At 40.4% G+C, this 17,884-nt stretch overlaps 1 protein-coding gene and 1 long non-coding RNA gene across 5 annotated transcripts in view; one reads left to right on the top strand and one right to left on the bottom strand.

Annotated features, from left to right (window-relative positions):
* Positions 1-15,259, top strand: part of hexd (hexosaminidase d) — a 28,447-nt gene extending 13,188 nt beyond the window's left edge. For 3 of the 4 annotated variants that reach the window (XM_030121580.1, XM_030121578.1, XM_030121581.1), the window contains 8 exons: positions 1,666-1,830; positions 1,917-2,100; positions 6,236-6,307; positions 12,091-12,289; positions 12,705-12,866; positions 14,277-14,384; positions 14,485-14,574; positions 14,668-15,259. In XM_030121580.1, the coding sequence (XP_029977440.1) occupies positions 1,666-1,830; positions 1,917-2,100; positions 6,236-6,307; positions 12,091-12,289; positions 12,705-12,866; positions 14,277-14,384; positions 14,485-14,574; positions 14,668-14,845 (1,158 nt within the window). In that variant the 3' untranslated portion in view covers positions 14,846-15,259. The remainder of the gene's footprint in view (positions 1-1,665; positions 1,831-1,916; positions 2,101-6,235; positions 6,308-12,090; positions 12,290-12,704; positions 12,867-14,276; positions 14,385-14,484; positions 14,575-14,667) is intronic. The other variant, XM_030121579.1, reaches the window with a different exon arrangement.
* On the bottom strand, positions 3,308-16,390 carry LOC115410125 (uncharacterized). The gene is made up of 3 exons (XR_003934061.1): positions 16,379-16,390; positions 16,138-16,143; positions 3,308-3,828 (listed from the first exon to the last, which is right to left on the bottom strand). It is a non-coding gene; the product is annotated as an uncharacterized LOC115410125 (long non-coding RNA).
* Positions 16,391-17,884: the final 1,494 nt, after the last annotated feature.

Raw genomic sequence — 17,884 nt, 5'->3', positions numbered from 1 at the left:
CCTTATAATCTGACTCATACACTCCTGAGATGAGCCCAACCACAGTTGTATCATCCACAATCTTAATGATGGAGTTGGGGGGATGGGTCGGTGTGCAGTCATATGTGTACTCAGTGTATAGCAGTACACATATGACTGCACACTGACCCATCCCTCCAACTCCATCATTAAGCATTGTGGTGGGAAAATCTGTCAGTTGAGAATTCTAGAGTCCAAACTGGTCTTTCATGTGAGTTTATTGCTTCCTGCAGGAAGGATTCTCCCCGAAATAGAGCACAAGGCTGAGTCATAGGAGAGAGTAAGTCCGAATGGAGCAGCAATGAAACAAAGAAAAAAGCAAGATTACATTGTTAGTCAGCTGACAAGTGGTCAAATGTTATGAGGTAATCAAGGTTTCTCTGGGAGGGGTTGGGATGGGTTCAGAGGCCCTTCGTGTGGAGGAAAACATTGATGGGGTGATTTGGTGCTGCTCATATATGTCAGTGTGAGATGCTTTCTGACCTCTGATACACATGGCGGCTACTGTCCTTGAGAACAGAGAATGTGCTGTGCATTGAGATATAGACAGTATAGAATGTTCTGTATGTAGCGACTGTTTGAGTATAGTAAAACCAGAGGTTTGAAGTTAGGTAAGAATTATACAAGTGGTATAAGTTAGCCCAGATAGATGGGAATTACAACTCAGTAGTTTTTCACTAACTCACACAGTCGCTCTTTGAACAGATCCTCTACCTCCACGGTTCCCAATGGTATTCTCCATCTGGGTATGCATCCGCGAGCACCTGGATAAAGGATGGAATGTACGTAGAGGACGGACAGAACACTCTGTCCGAATCTGTCTGTGTCTTTAATGTTACTTGCAGTCAGTGTCACCATCATTTATTTTGAAAAATCTCCACACTCTTCACATTCCTCACACATTACTCCACCGCCACATACATGCTGCACTTAACTGCAAGTGTAACGCTGCCATGAGTGGTATCGGTGCGGTTGTATCAGATTACTTTTACGAGTACAAGTATACACACTGAGTATCAGACCCGATACCCGATACTGCTGTTGGAATTGGTGCATCCCTACTCATCAATGGTGGCAATGGCATCAGAGATCTTTTGTTTTTTTAAGCTGTTGATGTCCTGTATCTTTGTTCCGTCCACAATATTTTTTACTTAACCTCACAGAAACAAATCCAGGTGAGCGATATCCAATTAATGTGTTGCCCAGGGAATTAGGCCATCCCTTCCAATCCACCGGTCTCGAAATGTTTGTTTTAGGAACCCACCAACATGCAGTCCCCAATTTGGTGGTGCACCATCTTGCTGGAAAATGATGCTTGATTGAAGGTCATCCAGTTGGGTTGTCATATATTCATCCAAAAGATCAGGGTAAACATTTGCAGTAATTGATCCCTCGTTGAAGAAAAATGGACCAATGAGTCGGTTGCAAGATTGCACAATGTGATTAAAAAGTTTGGTAACCACTGAGTACAGAGAACAAATCTGATTAGCATATCTCATCAATTGCTTTTGTAATAAAAATGTTTTAAATGTAAACAGACTTATCGGATACCCTGTATAACTATGAGTACTGGGCTCATTCTGTGGATGGAGGGTGTTGTTTCTTCTATCCCTGTCTGTTCAACCCACAGCCTCCTTTTTTTCATAGTTTGTACTGAAGCACCGGACCATGTGTCACCTGAGAGAGGTGGCTCATTGTGTGGGCACCCTAAACCCACACAAAGAGGATGGGGTGAAGCTGGTGATGGAGATGTTGCGACAAGTAGTGGAGCTTCATCCAGATCTACATACATTGCACATTGGTGCAGATGAGGTAAGATATCAATAACGGCTGTACAGACCTCTAAAAACTAATTTGTACGTGGTTAGAAAGTCAGGACCTGTCTCCTCCTGCTCTAGGTGTACATGCTTGGTGAAGGGGAAGAGTCAAAATTGTGGTTGGCTTCACCTGGACAAACAGTGGAGCAACTCTTTCTGATTCATGTGGCCAAAGTGGCTAAGGCTATCAAGGAGGCTTGGCCACAAATGCACATCATAATGTGGGATGATATGATGAGAGGGATGAGTCAGGACACACTAAATGGTGAGGAAGAAATGTACAGTCATTTTGCACAACAGTTGTACCAAGAACATGGGCAGCATTTTGTATTGTGGCTGGGAGAGCTCATCGCATTGTGACTTAACGGATACCTGTGGTGAATTTTCATTGCTTGCTATTCCATAAGATCACATATAATACTAGTGGTTTTGTCAGGTAACTTAAGCTATAGCCTGTTCTCAAATATGTGCGAGTGTAATGTATATAGTCTAGGATTCCACTTGCCATCTCACACCGTTTTATTGTGTTAATTACAATTTTATTTTAGGGACATTAAACACCACACCCCTGCAAACTAGGGTCGTGCACCCCAGGGAGAAAGCGGCAGTTTTGCTGTGCTGTCTTCTTGTGTGAAACTGATGTTGTGTTTTCTGCCAGAATAAACAGCGAGGAAAGAGAGGATTGTGTTATTCACAACGCACAAGTACAGCCGCTACATGAGTACTAAGTCACTGCTCCGTAAGCCAGGCATGGTCATCGACATGTTGCCTCCATCACGGGCTGTTCCAGCACCAGTACTAATGCAGACTTGTTAAGTTGTCCGAGCTGGGCGGACCTACACCATATTAGATTATATTTTGTTGATTTTTTAAGGTGTTTCCATTATTTTGTCCAACCCCTGTAAGTCGCTGGAGATGAGTGTTTTGTCCTGAGAGTGTTATAGAGAGGCGGTCACAGATCTATTTGAACGTTCCTCTTGTCATTTGAAAATTATGAATGAAGTTTGTGTCAGTGAAGCCGCTAACATCACTATCCCACCACTCCTGACTCCGACTCTGCATCCAAATACTCCGTTGTACAGACGTAGCAGCCATTGTACCACAAAAGGCCATAGCAAAAAACCTGGCTGTCCCCTTTTTTAATCTTCTACTTGAAATTATTTGACTGTAATGATGCTGACTTCGGTTGTAGAGAAAGTTTATCGGTGCCACACAGACACTGATACGAGATGCTTCCATATTTACTTCCGTAAACACAGTGCATGCTGCATGGTCACGTATTACATCAGGACCTCTTTTGCACATGTGGGTCACTTCAGGGTCGCACTCTCACACTGAGAACTGACAGAAGTCACATTTAATTTGTAATATGAACAAGCGCACAAAAAAAAAACGGATTTCACAAAAAAAGCTGAATTGTGCATTAAGACCTGCTGTCTGAACGTAGCCTAAGATGACATATAATCGGCCAATGCTGAGTCGCATCCCTAGGACAATGGCAGAGTGCAAATCACCAAGATTTTGCAACACGAGCAGCTGCAGGTTATGGCAGCTCTCCCCTCTTTTCTCTTCTTTTTAGTTTTTTCTATTCATTTTTGGCATTTTGTGTTTTTTCTTTATTGGGGGCAAATCCTACGGCAATTTTGCACACAATGAGACCACTTTTACTACTTTTGTGTGTTACCTTTTACTGTTTTATGAACCTTTTTGACTTGTATTGGGGACCCCTCCAGCTTCAATCATGGTAGTCATTGTTTACACCAGAGATTAGCTGTTGGTCCTGCGCAGCCCACTCTCCTCCATGTGGAGAAACCGGAGATTCCAGTGGAATTCTGGAGGAAAAGAAGAGGCTGCAGAGCAGAACAGAAGCTCCAAGGGCCTCATGTACAAAGGGTGTGCATTCCCAAAAACGTGGTGTACGCCCTTTTCCACACTCACGTTCAGTTGTACAAAGAGTGAAACGACCGTGGAAATGTGCGGTGCTCCACGCCAGCTTCATGGTTGGCATACGCATGTTTCTAGTGCTTTTGAACCATTGGTGACACTTTGAGGTGATACTGGTAAACTGTTAATAATGTGAAAAAGGTCATTCCTTAGAGTGATATGCCCATCAGAGATACACAGATTAACAACTAACACACCAGCATGCCACCCTACTGCTAGAACAGCACATTCCCTAACAGACCAAACAGACAAACCCTGGACCCATCAATGCCCGGCAACAACCATATAAAGAGACAAGGGCACAAAATTTACTTGTTGATAAATGCATTTAATGTAGTGTGAATGTCTGTGAGAACATTTATAAGTCGGTCCAGGTGCTCACTGATGCTAATTATGCTTTTCTTTTATTCTTTTGTTCAGACAAGGTATAGTTTTTAGATGTTACCTCCTTGACAGTTTTGAGTGTGACTCCAGTCTTCCTCAAAAGCGTCATCTGACGAGCTGCTGACGTGTCATTTATCAGCTGGTTGACTCGACTGTGCCTCCCCCACCTTGGGTGGTCTCTGGAGGAGGGAATCCCAGGTGTGCGACAGGGCGTACGCTCCCTTGTCGCGGTTGATCGTGCCGCTCGTCCGCTTCCTGATCTCTATTGCCTCCTTGATCCAACGTTTGAGTTTGTTTGTCTCTGATGTTGTCCGCTTCTGTGTCCATTATAACTGTGGTTCTTCCTTTGTCAGATGGTAGGATGTCCTCAAAAGGACAAAGCAGAACAGGAGAACCTAAAATCAGCCATCCCAGATCACTGCAGAAGACACAACCATATCCTGGACTAGGATAAGAGCACAATTATAACATCAGAGACAAACTCAAACATTGGATCAAGGAGGCAATAGAGATCAGGAAGCAGGCGAGTGGCATGACCAACCGGGACAAGGGGGCATACACCCTGTCGCACACCTGGGATTCCCTCCTCCAGAGACCACCCAAGGTGGGGGAGATGCTGTCTGCTCGACGGGCTCTGAGCCAACCAGCTCAGTGGTGGATGGAGGGGGTGTGGGGGGGGGGTGGCTGGAGGAAGCCCTAGGTCTGTGGCATGATCTGGGATAGGACAGTCACTTAATGTAAAAAGCATAATGTATTAATGCCTGAAAAGACTCATGGTTTTGATTTTTGGAAGTGAGAGGTGACATGATTACAGATGTCTATGCATAATTTGGGGATGACTGTTTTCGGACATTAAGCTACGTGAATCTATTTTACATTAAGCATTTTAGACTGTCCTGCTGGGACTGCATCTCACCGTCTTCTCCTGCCTCAATGTCTGTTTAAAATAAAAAAAATGAGTAAGTAAACATGGGTCAAAGTCTTTGATTTCCTCTTTGATATCCTGGCATGATTACGCAGCATGAACCTGTATCTTGCTTGGCTGTGAGCAGACTATTGTATGACCCGTAGAACGAACAAATGTGCGAGTTACACAAATGCAAAATATATATTTACCTTGGGGGTGATCCGAGTCACCCACATGTACTCTGCTCAAATGGGCTGAGTCCCCCCTCCCCCGTGTCTGCTTTGCCTATGGGCAACTGTCCTGCGCTTTACATCCACTTTGATGTTATCAGCTGATCATGCAGAGGGGAATCCCACCTGCAGGCCCTATTCATATTAATTTGCATATTTATATGGGGGTGTGGAGATGGAGGAGTCTAGTACTCCAATATATCCGGTCAATTCCACTCTGATTGGGATGTACAAAGGAAATGTACTTGAATTCGTTTCGTTCATCTGGATTTTTTGGGGCGTATGGAGTTTGACGGATTTGAGCATACACCAGGTTTCAGTGTGAAATCCACGGAAGTCTTTGTACATGAGGCCCCAGGAGGAGAAATGGAGGTGTAAACCATATTTATCCTATTGTATTTGTAAATTGTGTCACACAATAAACATGGCAGCTCCTGTGACTGCAGGATTTTGGCTTCATTTTTACACTATGGGAGAAAGTGGCATCATGGTGTCCATATTCAATACATATATATTGTTCATGTTCTTTCCGCCATAATTACTTTAAATTTATTTTTTGTTTAATTTATTTGTCACTTTGTTACCCAACTTCCTAATTGAAATCCTGACAGTTATGTAAGTACATTTGAAATGGGAGTCTAATTTAAAACTTTTCTGAAGTCTGTGCTACTTGTAGCATATTTTATAATTGGCTCATGTTTCATCTACTTACATGTGGTTTCTTAAGTTGCACTGCAATGTTCTCTCCAGAGCCATCAATACATGTAATTGCAGGTAGGATATATGACTGTAATAGCAGTGACAAAAAAATAACACTCACAACTAATTACCTTACTATACATGTATTGGTCTTTCAGTTGTAAACAGTGATTCCTGTTATGTTTGATGACCATGTAATAAAATGTTTGAATTTTCTGTTTTTCCTTTACATACAGATAGTGGTTTAATAAGACTGGTTGAACCCATGTTGTGGGACTACACTCCTAATCTTGATGTGGAAAAAACAGGTACTGTTAATGAACTCTTCTACTACTGGTGCAAAAATGGCCTCCCACAGTCAAAAAGGAAATTAAAAAGGCATTTAAATGTCTAAGAGAGACTTGCTTTAAATGGTGTAAATAAAAAAATTATCATGTTGTTTGAACATTTTCATCACTATTTTGTGGTCATTACTGAAACCTTCCTCCTCTCTCTGAAGCCCTCTCATCTACAGGGTGGGTCAATATATAATTGAGGGAATTTTGAAGCCCATGGGATATATTTTGAATACATCCTTATTAAAGTTTAAAAAAAAAAAAAAAAAAAAAGTTTTTTTTATTTTCAGTACGATCATGTCTTTAAAAATTCCATAATTATTTAAAGGTGCAGGAGACTTTCATGGCCAATTTTTCGTAAAATCTGTAAAACCTCAGTCATTGCCTAAGTATCATGAATCTGTAAGTCTTTCTGTGATTACTCACCTGAATCTCTTGCATTACATTGAACAATTTCGAAGTGCCATCCACCATAAACAAACCCATGTGTTTACATTACAAGACCAATGGAAACTGTCATCCATGGCAACAGATCTCACATTAACCCTTACACTTCCATGTGCATAAGACTTCTGTCTTGCACAATTCAAATTAGCATTGTTCACTGAGCATGAAAACTGTCCCAGGACACTGGTGTCAATCAAGGGAGAATTAGATGGTCAATAAACACATATGACCAGATTTTCAAAATGTCTTTGCATTTTGGTTTTATGTTGTTTTTTCTGAGTCTACTTTTTTCTGATACACCCTGTATTGTATCATTACAATTGTCATTATTGTTGTTAATGTTGTTATTGGCACTATTATTGTCGATATTTTCTTATGTGAGGGTCTCTGCCATCCCCCCCCCCCCCCCCCCCCCCCCCTTCACTCTCTCTTTCTTTCTTCTCCCTGTCCTCTCTTTCCCCTTGTTTTTTCCTGTCAGGTCCAGCATCAAAATGTGGTTCAACAAAACCCAAAATAAAAATGATGGACTATCAAGGGGAGGCTTATATACCTTATGAAATTCCCCTTGGCAAAGCAAATTTGTTCAGCACAACAAGACAGCCAGACCACCATTCTGCTGTTATGATGCTGGACAAGACAAGTTAAAAAAAAGAAGAAAAAAAAAAGAGTAGTGCTCATGCTACAGAGTAGCAGTACAGAGTAGTGCTCATGCTACAGCAGCTATTGAGCTTATTGGAAATATTGAGTCAAAATCTTTGGCTACGATTTCATTACAATGAGCAACAAATAACCATAGCTACTGTGGAGAAGGGCAACCAGGAGGAAATATTGGATCACATTTGGTAGAACCAAGTAAATGTTTGATGTCGAGCTGTGTGGATAATTCGAGGTGGGGGTTGCAGGTGCACATGCTCCACGTCTTCTACACTTTTAGCGAGACCATTACAATGCCACATGCAGGCCTGGCATTTGTACTACATCATTTTCAGTGACTTCATGTAGATGCAGATATTTCCTGAAACAACTCTGTTTACAGAGCATTTTTTTTTAAAACGACAAAGAGAAAAAGTCAGAAATGAAAAGATGTGGTTTTGTCTGGACATGGCCTAAGTCATCTGAATGTGTTTTGATTAGATGGACTGCCATCTGTGATTGCCAGTTGTTGAGCATAGATTTTTGTTTGTCAGACAAAGCCAAGGAGTTCCACTTCAGGAGGATTCCATTAATATAACATGGAGTGCTCTGTTAGTGGCTGCACTGGCAGCCCCTTTGACAGAAGCTTCTTTGGTGTGTAATGACAGCTGTTTATCAATCAAGGTTCAAAAAGTTGGAAGATGTAATGGTAAAAGCAACCAATCATAAGTGGATTGGTGCTTTGTTTGGTTTCCACCCCCAGACTGTCAGAAGTCAGACCAAGTTGAGAGGGCGCATATTCTGCAGCACTCATGCAGAACAGACTCACTCATGTGTGGTGGATATTTTCAGTGCATGCAGCTGAGTGTTGCACTGGAAGGTGCTGTTTTGTGCCCTCGTCATGTCTTATTTCTTGTTGCAGTAGCCCATACATCTCTTGGTTGTTACATTTGCGTGGGTTGTTATACTCAATGAATGTGAAATCATAGGGCTGTTTTCTTGCTCTCATGACTCTTGACATTTGCCTTCTCACAACAGTTCTTGTAACAGCTCTGATTTCCTTCATGTAAATATACCATACAAATATTAAACTATAACAAAACGAACAAATGCCATGTGGTGGTTGGAAGTGTAAATGTATAAGACAAAGTGAAGATAGGTTCTATTAATGGCTTTTACTCATTGTATATCCAGTACCCTGCATAACATAAGACCTTATAAATCAGGAATGTCAAACTAATTTTTTGTCAGGTTCCACATTGAGCCCAGTTTGATCTCAAGGGGGTCACACCATTAAAATAATAGCACAGTAACCTTTAATAATGACATCTCCAAATTTTTCTTTGTTTTCGTGCCAAAAAAAAAAACGTTACATTATAAAATTATTTACATTTACAAACCATCCTAACATAAAAGATGTGAATAACCTGAAAAATTAAAAATTCTTAAGAAAAATAAGTGCAATTTTAACAATATTATGCCTCAACATATCATTTATACATGTGCATTATGGATTGGATCTACAACAGCACAAAACATTTAGCAACAGTCATCATATTCTTAAAATGGAACTTCATTTTCCTCAGATAATTCAGGTGGTTCATATTTGTTCAGGTTACTCACATTTTATTCTTAACTCTTTATTGGGCAAGTGGCTATTTTTGGACATTTCCACATATATTACAAGACAGTGACAGCAACAGCTCCAGTGAGGACAGTGAGGCAACAATCTCAGGTCCAATGTGGTCTAAAGGGTCTGTAAGGTCCACCTCTGCATGAACAGTGAGTGTGTTTGCTTTGTTAAGTACCATGAAGTAATGGTGCTATTGTAAGTAATCACATTCAAAGGGATAATGTGGATGTTGACAGGTGTCTGGATAAGGACTTAAGTTGTTATAATGTTCTACAACACATGTTCTTTTCACCTTACATGTATTTTTCTTGTATTTTTTTTTTATCTATACTTCTTGGATTTTGTATTTATTTATTGCCACTTATGAACAGGTGCAGATCAAAAAATTTGAATATCATGAAAAAGTTCAATGTTGTTTGTCACTCATTTCAGAAAGTGAAACCCATATATTATATAGACTCATTAGAGATGGAGTGAAATATTTGAAGCCTTATTTCTTGAAATTTTGATGATTATGGCTGATGATAATGAAAACCCTAAATTCTGTGTCTCAGAAAATTAGAATATTGCATAAAATCAATAAAAAATGAATATTTTAAACATAAATGTCAGGCTTCTGGAAAGTATGTTCATTTTTATGAACTCAATACTTGGCTGGGCCTCCCATCACATGAATTACTGCATCAATATGGCATTGCATGGAGGTGATCAGCCTGTGGCACTGCTCAAGTGGAATGGAAGCCACAAATAGAATATATCAAACGCAAAATGTCCAAGGCTGTTGCGATTCTTTATAAAACTCGGGACTTGTTAAGTAAAAAATGTTTGCATATGTTTTACTGTTCACTTGTAATGCCATATATGTCATACTGTGTGGAAATATGGGACAATGTGTATAAAACTAATTTAGACCTGATAATTAAACTCCAAAAAAAAAGCTATTAGAGTCATAAACAAAGCTGGTTATCTCCAATCAAGTAATCCACTTTTTGTAGAATCTGGTTTACTAAAATTTTTTGATATTGTATATTTAAAAACAATGGAATTTATGTTTTGCGTTAAAAGTAAAAACCTTCCTTTTTGTATTCAGAAAATTTTTAAGTTAAGAGAAGGACATTATAATTTAAGAGGGATGTTTGTGTTTGAAAAATGTAAAGTAGGAACAAACGTTAAATATCAGTGTTTCAGTTATTGGTGTCAAGCTATGGAACAAATTGAAGGATGAAGTGAAATTGTGTAGCTCACTGCTGAGTTTCAAAAAGAATTTAATTTGTCAAATTATGAAGGGCTATGAAAGTAATATGATTACAAAATGACTTATAACACTGAATGTAGTATAATTTGTGTTTAAGTATTTATCTGCTGCAACTTCAGGTGTGGACTAAGGATGTGAATAGGAGAAGCAGAAATAAGCCTCTGGCTTCAGCTTCTTCCTTTTTCAGTTACAAAATGTGTTAATTTTATGTTTGTTTGTTTTTTTTAATATGTATGTGTTTTGTATTTTGTATTTAACTGAAATAAACATTCATCCATTCATTCATTCATTCAAGCCCAGGTTGGTTTGATAGTGCCCTTCAGGTCATCTGCATTGTTGGGTCTGGTGTCTCTCATCTTCCTCTTGACAATGCTCCGTAGATTCTTGATGGGGTTCAAGTCAGGTGAGTTTTCTGGCCAATCAAGCAAAGTAACACCATAGTCATTGAACCAGCTTTTGGCATCTTTGGCAGTGTGGGCAGGAGCAAAGTCCAGCAGGAAAATGAAATCAGCATCTCCATAAAGCTTCTCAGCAGAAGGAAGCATGAAGTGCCCTAAAATGTCCTGGTAGATGGCTGCGTTGACTGTGGACTTCAGAAAACACAGTGGACCAACACCAGCAGATGCCATGGCAGCCCAAATCACCACTGACTGTGGAAACTTCACACTGGACTTCAAGCAATGTGAATTCTGTGCCTCTCCACTCTTCCTCCAGACTTTGGGACCTTGATTTCCAAATGACATGCAAAATGGACTTTCATCCGAAAAGAGGACCTTGGACTTTCCACAGTCAGTCCACCCCCGCCCCAACATAGACAAACACCGAGCCGCCCCCAGAGCAGGGCAGTCCAGATCCCCGTCCCGAGAAATCACTAGTGACCCATAGCCCTGCAGCACCTCCCACCGGCCTCCTAATACTCAGAGTGATGTGATAGAGCTAATCACAGGGGTCCAGAAAGAGTGATATTGGTCCAACTGATCGTTTGAAGAGGCAGATATTGTCTCATTACTGATGTAATCTAATAGAAGGTTCCTAAACTGGTTAATGCTCAGATTGGCTTTTGTTTTCCAATTCACAAGGATAGGTTTCTTTGCGATGCATAAAGCAGTGAGGACCACATGTGAGGTGTCACATTAAAATTTTGTATTTCTGAGTGCCCTACAAAGGGTTAAAGGATAGTCTGTTACGTAAATATTTTCAGAATTTAATATGATTTTTTTACACTAAAACAAAGAGAAATTTGGAGTTGTCATTATTTATAGGCACAATACATTTTTTTTTTTTCACATTAAACCAAGAAGGAAATTTGGAGTCATTATTTATAGGTTTTTACACTATTATTACCTCCGCCAGGAGGTATTGTGATCACTTTGCTTTGTGTGTGTACGTACGTGCATATTTGTTTGTTTGTTAGCATGATAACTCAAAAAGTTATGGATGGATTTTCATAAAATTTTCAGGAAATGTTGATACTGGCACAAGGAAGAAATGATTCAATTTTGGTGGTGATGGGGGGGGGGATTTCTCTTGGCAGAGGTCTGAGCTCTCAGAGTGCTTTTCTTGTTTCATTTGAGATCACAGCTGATTTGTATTGAACCTGAACTAAAATGAGTCTGATGCCCTTGACTGTTAATATTGTCAGTGTCATTTTTGCATTTCACAAATTCATGCTGGATTGGAACCTTTGGTGGGCTGATTTTGGCCTGCAGGCCACACGTTTGACACCCCTGTAATAAACAAGAAAAAAAAAAAGTGACAGTATTTTGTATTTTTGATTGTTTTGAACAGTGTCTCTGCTGGAGAAATACTGCAGCGCTGGTATGGTGGACGTGTGGGCAGCTAGCTCATTTAAAGGCTCCACCAGTGTTCACACTTGTGTTCCAAACACACACAGACATGTTGAGAATCACAGACAGTGGCTAAAGGTGGCAGCATCTGTCTCTGCTACAGTCAAACTGAAAGGTATCGCACTCACTGGCTGGCAAAGGTAAGAGTGAAGTTTACAGTCTTTTAACATGGGACAAGTTATTATAATTACCTCCAAGGAGGTTATGTTTTTGCCAGGGTTTGTTTGTTTGTTAGCAAGATAATTCAAAAAGGTATGGATGGATTTTCATGAAATTTTCAGGAAATGTTGATCCTGGCACACGGAACAAATGATTAAATTTTGGTGGTGAATGGCGGGGGCAGATCTGCCTTGGCGGAGGTCTGCGCTCTCCGAGTGCTTTTCTTGTCTATACTTGTTTTCTGTTTGACATTTAACACTTTACACAACATCTTCTTGTCAATAAGCAGGAAATGTACAGTAAATCATGTTAAAATTAGTAAACCATTCAGAAATGCATTGTGTTTTTCCTGTGTGAAATACTGACTAAAATATTGACATTTTTGCCCACTTTCAGGTACGACCATCTGTCAGTGCTGTGTGAGCTGATACCGGTGGCTTTGCCATCACTTGTGACTTGTCTCCAGCTGCTCACAGATGGACAGTTCAATGCTGATACTCAGAGAAAAGTAACTGAAAAGCTGGGTATTTCTTCTGTAGAGGTGGAGAACATGGAGAGGTGAGGTCCAATATTACCTTGTCATATACAGTATATACTATGTCCCCTGTACTAGATTTGGGCAGAAATGTAATATGTTGCTGGTAACCCTGTTATGTACGTGTTTTAAGTAGTCTGTTATTCTGTATTAACCTTTTAAGCACCAAAGTCGCATTATTGTGTCAAGCAACGTAAACAGCCCATAGCTCTAGATAGAGTGGCAAAATCTTGTTACCACCTCCCACCAATAAATGGCGAATATGTGCCTCTTCAATCCTAACACGATTTCAGGGCATGTTTCTATTCAAAGTGAAGAAGAAAATCAAGTTTGAAAGGCGAAACTCATTATTTTTTACTTTTGCTCTTTCATTAAATATTTAAATGATTTAACAGGTTTCAGATTGTATCAAATTTTAGAAAATATCCCAGCTTTTATGGAAAAGTGATTTAGGCTGCCTACTTAATCGACCTGCGCAAGCGACGCATGCAACGCAAGCTATGCATTTCTTTTCATAGTTAATACATTGACCGCAAGCGAGCCAGGTGACGCGTAAAATGCAATACATCACTTGCACAGTAGGGGGTAGCTCTGAGTCAGGTACAGTCCAGGTGTCAACCGCGTGATATTCAGATCAACGTGGCAACTGAAGAAGAATGTATTCTGATGTTTAATGCATCTGACATTTTCAGGGTAGGAATACCATGGTAACTCACCAAATTCATGGGAGAATATTCACATACACAGCTATCTGTAACGTTGGACCGGAACTCACTGAGCCTGTGTCACTTATTATTAGTGAACATCCTGTTAAACCCTTCAGTTTCAGAGCACAAAGAACACATAACAGTTTGTAATATATAAAAATGATGATTTTGAATAGGCGGTGTAAAAAAAAAACAAAAAAAACATGCCATATATAGATGGCAGCAGAGACGGAGTCAGGGCGGGGAATTCCAATCTCTTGTTTGGCCTATGCGAATTCTAAACAGGGACAGGTATTTCCAATATGTCCTGTCTGTCTCCAACCTGCTGCCTCCTGTGGCTCGCATTCTGCTGGAGACTCCGGTGAATCGCCGCCATCTTCTTCTTCTGTAATATAACGTGTTAAATTAAACTACATCGCTTGCATATTTCCCCCGCTGGTGACGCATGGTATTACACGTGTCGCTGCGTCTCGTGTCAAAAAAATGGACAACACATTTTGCGACGCAAGCACACATCATGGCGGCCCCTTGCATTGACTGTGAAATGGCCCTTATGCACTGTTGCCTATAAAGCTGTAATAAATTATATATATGACTGTAACAGAATTGTTTTGTAATTTCATCATGCCACACTGGTACAAGTAACTAGTTACATCCAATACTGGTATTTATCCTGTGTGGTTCATTTATGGACAACCATGATTTTATTGTGTGTGTTTACCTCAGAGTGTCTGCAGGAGAATTTCTGTTTCCAGGAAGGACTCTGGCTCACTTAATTGTGGATCTCAATTCGTTTCTTAACTCAGAGGATGTACGATACTTTGAAAAGAACATGTGAGTTATGGGTAGTGCTCACAAATTTCAAGTTCAGTGTGAAAGTTTCTTCTGTAATGTACACCAATTAAACAACAACTGCATGTTGGTGCCACTATAGGTTTGTAAGAGGCTGGTTCAGTCCTTACCACCAACACAGGAAGATGGTTTCCCCGCTTATCACCATGCAGATTCACAGACAAGCATCAACGTGAGCATAAATGTATTACTTTGTAGTTATTATCAATAGTGTCTCACTTTACTTTAAAGTGTGGCGGTATCTCCTTCTGATCCCCTGTCCCAGGTATCTAACTGTTCTGCAGCAGAAGGTGGAGGCGGTTAGAGAGGAGATGGTGCATTTCTACCCAGATTCCACAGTGCAAGAGTGGTTTGAGGAGCATGTGAGCCCAGTGCTCATTCCTCTGCAGCGGATTAGAGATGACATCACAGTGTGCCTGACAGGGATGGAGTCTGGACACTAATTCACTATAAACAGATTTTTTCCATTTAGTCAAATACTAGCCTTTTCACTTCTGCTGCAATAGGCAGGTTTGGCTGAAAACCCATCATTTGATTGAGGAACTGATCACTGTAAGAGGTATTATGAGAAAAACTGAACCTAGTTTTAGTTTTGGACTCCCAAAGTGAACCTCTGGATTACAAAAAGTTTCAGATTCTTCCAGGGTTTGTGATGGCCTCTCTCCAACATTTGTGTCTGTAGCTCTGATACACAGTGGTGTTTCCTTACTGTTTTCCATCTAACATAGCATCTTCCTCTGTTTTTTGTATTTATTTGTGAATATTTCAAAGCTGGTTTCCATCCAAATGTATCATGCAACTATATTTTCAGAAGATTAAAGCAAAATAAAACCCAAATTTGTGCAATTCTCTATCCACTACGGTCTACATTAAGAGTCGGTTCGTCTTCATCTTTGTCGTCATGATTTCAGACTTTACCCGTTAAAGCTATACCGTATGATGTGGCATTTTTACACTTTTCTTTTGTCATCTAAAAATGCTCCTAATAAGCATGTGTCGAAGTAAAATGTAAAAGAAATCCACCAGGTTTTGAAACTAAAATTTTTTAAATTCTCATGTATTTCTGATAAAAGTCTGACAAATCAGGCAATCAGCCAATCTTTTTATTCGGTCCAAATAAAAAGATTGGCCAACCCTGGCTGAGCCTCCTGTCAGTCATCCCTCACCGCCGTCCCGCATCCGATACCCCTGAATCTGACGTTCCACTGGCGCTGCTCCTCCTGTCACTGACCGCAGTCTCCTGTCTAAGGATGTGACTGGATAGAACTCAAATGCATGTGTTGAAAGGATTTATTAACAGAAACAACAACCAAGGGGAACAAACAGAACAACATGACTGCAGCAGTCAGAGTCCGGTGAATGAAGGATAGAGATAAAGTCTGGGAGTTGGGTGTACTTGACTCCACAGACAGGTCTGCACAAAGCTCAAGTTTTACGGCTGCTCGGACTCTACGTACATGTATTTTGTGTCACACAATGTAGGATTATGTAGGATGATAAATGCATGGACTATGAAACCTCAAATGTCCACTGACAGTAGCGGAGTCCGCACACTCACGGTATGGATCACCCTGCCCAGGTGATGAGGTGCAGTGAAGACAATGACCCAGCCCTGCACAAACCAGACCTTTAAATACAGGGTCTCCTAATGAAATAGGAGCCGCTGCTGTGCAGGTCGTGAATGTTGTCTGATGAATGAGGGAGGGTTCCGCAGCCACACTGAGGCAGACCAGACCTCCACCTCCACTTTCACTGCATGCGTCAGGTGAGAGGAGGGGAGCTGATGGGGCTTTGGAGGGAGGTGGGTTGTTCATGTTCAAATTTTCACTAAGTGCTGTGAGACATGCCAGATTGGTAGGTATAGCTTTAAACCTCAGTCACAAAACTTTTTACAAATGATGGGTTCGAGTTCTGGAGTTCATAGACATTCGTGGAGGGAGCTGTTGTTTCTTACGGCCGACTCATGAAGTTTGTACAGCTGCTGTTCAAAACACAAGAGCATCTAGGGGCCTCCATGAGAAAAGGACGTGATTTTGTTTCGTACAAACACCGTATACAGTTGTCACGGTCTTTGTAAGGATGCCTTAAGACCTTCCTACGTCAGACCTATGGTCACTTCATTAATTATTTTGTCGTAAGGCAAATGTACATCAACCCTACGTGAAACTAATGGCACTCTCAAGTCGTTGGTAGGAGTATCTTACGCTCTTTCAGAATATTTATATCGGTATATAAAACAATGGCCGTGTATAAAAGTCCCATGTCGTGATCATCACATTCAAGATGGTAATAATGCCCACATGACTGAAACGTCTACAGCTACAAGATGAAGAAGAGGAAGATCCAATAGTTGTGGCCGCTGTTTCAGGCTGACAGCAGCAGAAGAAGAGGGACATTCTAAAGCACTTAACATAAAAAAAAACAGCTTAATGTAGCTTAATGCCCCAGAACAGTGATCAATCATCACCAAAGTTTGTGTGGACATCTGTAGTCATGTCCAATTTCACCGCTGCAAAAAACACTTAACATAGTTTAATCTTAGAGTACTGTTCACTCATTTCATTCATTTGTTCATAAGGCATTTGTTAGTGCACCGTGCAAAAGGGGGTTTCATACTGCGTTCATGGAAAATCTTGGACAAGATCACTCACCTGGCTACGAACTAAGAAACAGTCCATGAACACTCCATTCTTATAAGTCCGCCTTGAGAAGGTTGTACGAAATGGTCCATAAATCATTCGCACGGTGTTCATAGCCATTCGTAATGGCATTTGTGACTGAGGCTTTAGATAGAATTTCATATGGTAACATACACTATATTGCCAAAAGTATTTGCTCACCCATCCAAATAATCAGAATCAGGTGTTCCAATCACTTCCATGGCCACAGGTGTATAAAATCAAGCACCTAGGCATGCAGACTGCTTTTACAACATTTGTGAAAGAATGGGTCGCTCTCAAGAGCTCAGTGAATTCTAGCATGGAACTGTGATAGGATGCCACCTGTGCAACAAATCCAGTCGTGAAATTTCCTCGCTCCTAAATATTCCACAGTCAGATATCTGTCCCCTGAACCTCCAGTCTAGATGAGAGAACATTGCTCCAACATGGCTATAGTTTTTATTCTGCAGCTTTTCATACACGGTGGTGCTTAATTACTGTTTGTTATAATGTGTTACAAAGCTGCTTTATATTAAAATTTTAACCAGACTCTCAGAAAATCTTTAAAACAAAATGAAAATGTGTGCACATTTCCATATATAACTGTCATATTTTAAGAGTTGGTTCAACATCAGCCCATTAGATGCTGTATTCTTCTTGTATCCTACATTTACTTTTTATCAGTACATTAATCCATTTCAAGTTTTTGTTTGTCCAAATTTTCCGTTTCCATTTTCATTCTCAAATTGTCCAAAAAAAAACAGCAGGGTGCACCAACTGCAAGTGCATCTTGCATTTTGGAGATGCATCTAATGATTAACC

Source organism: Sphaeramia orbicularis, chromosome 19 (genome assembly GCF_902148855.1).
Source record: "Sphaeramia orbicularis chromosome 19, fSphaOr1.1, whole genome shotgun sequence".
Classification (NCBI taxonomy): Eukaryota; Metazoa; Chordata; class Actinopteri; order Kurtiformes; family Apogonidae; genus Sphaeramia; species Sphaeramia orbicularis.
This window is presented reverse-complemented; position numbering and strand designations above follow the sequence as displayed.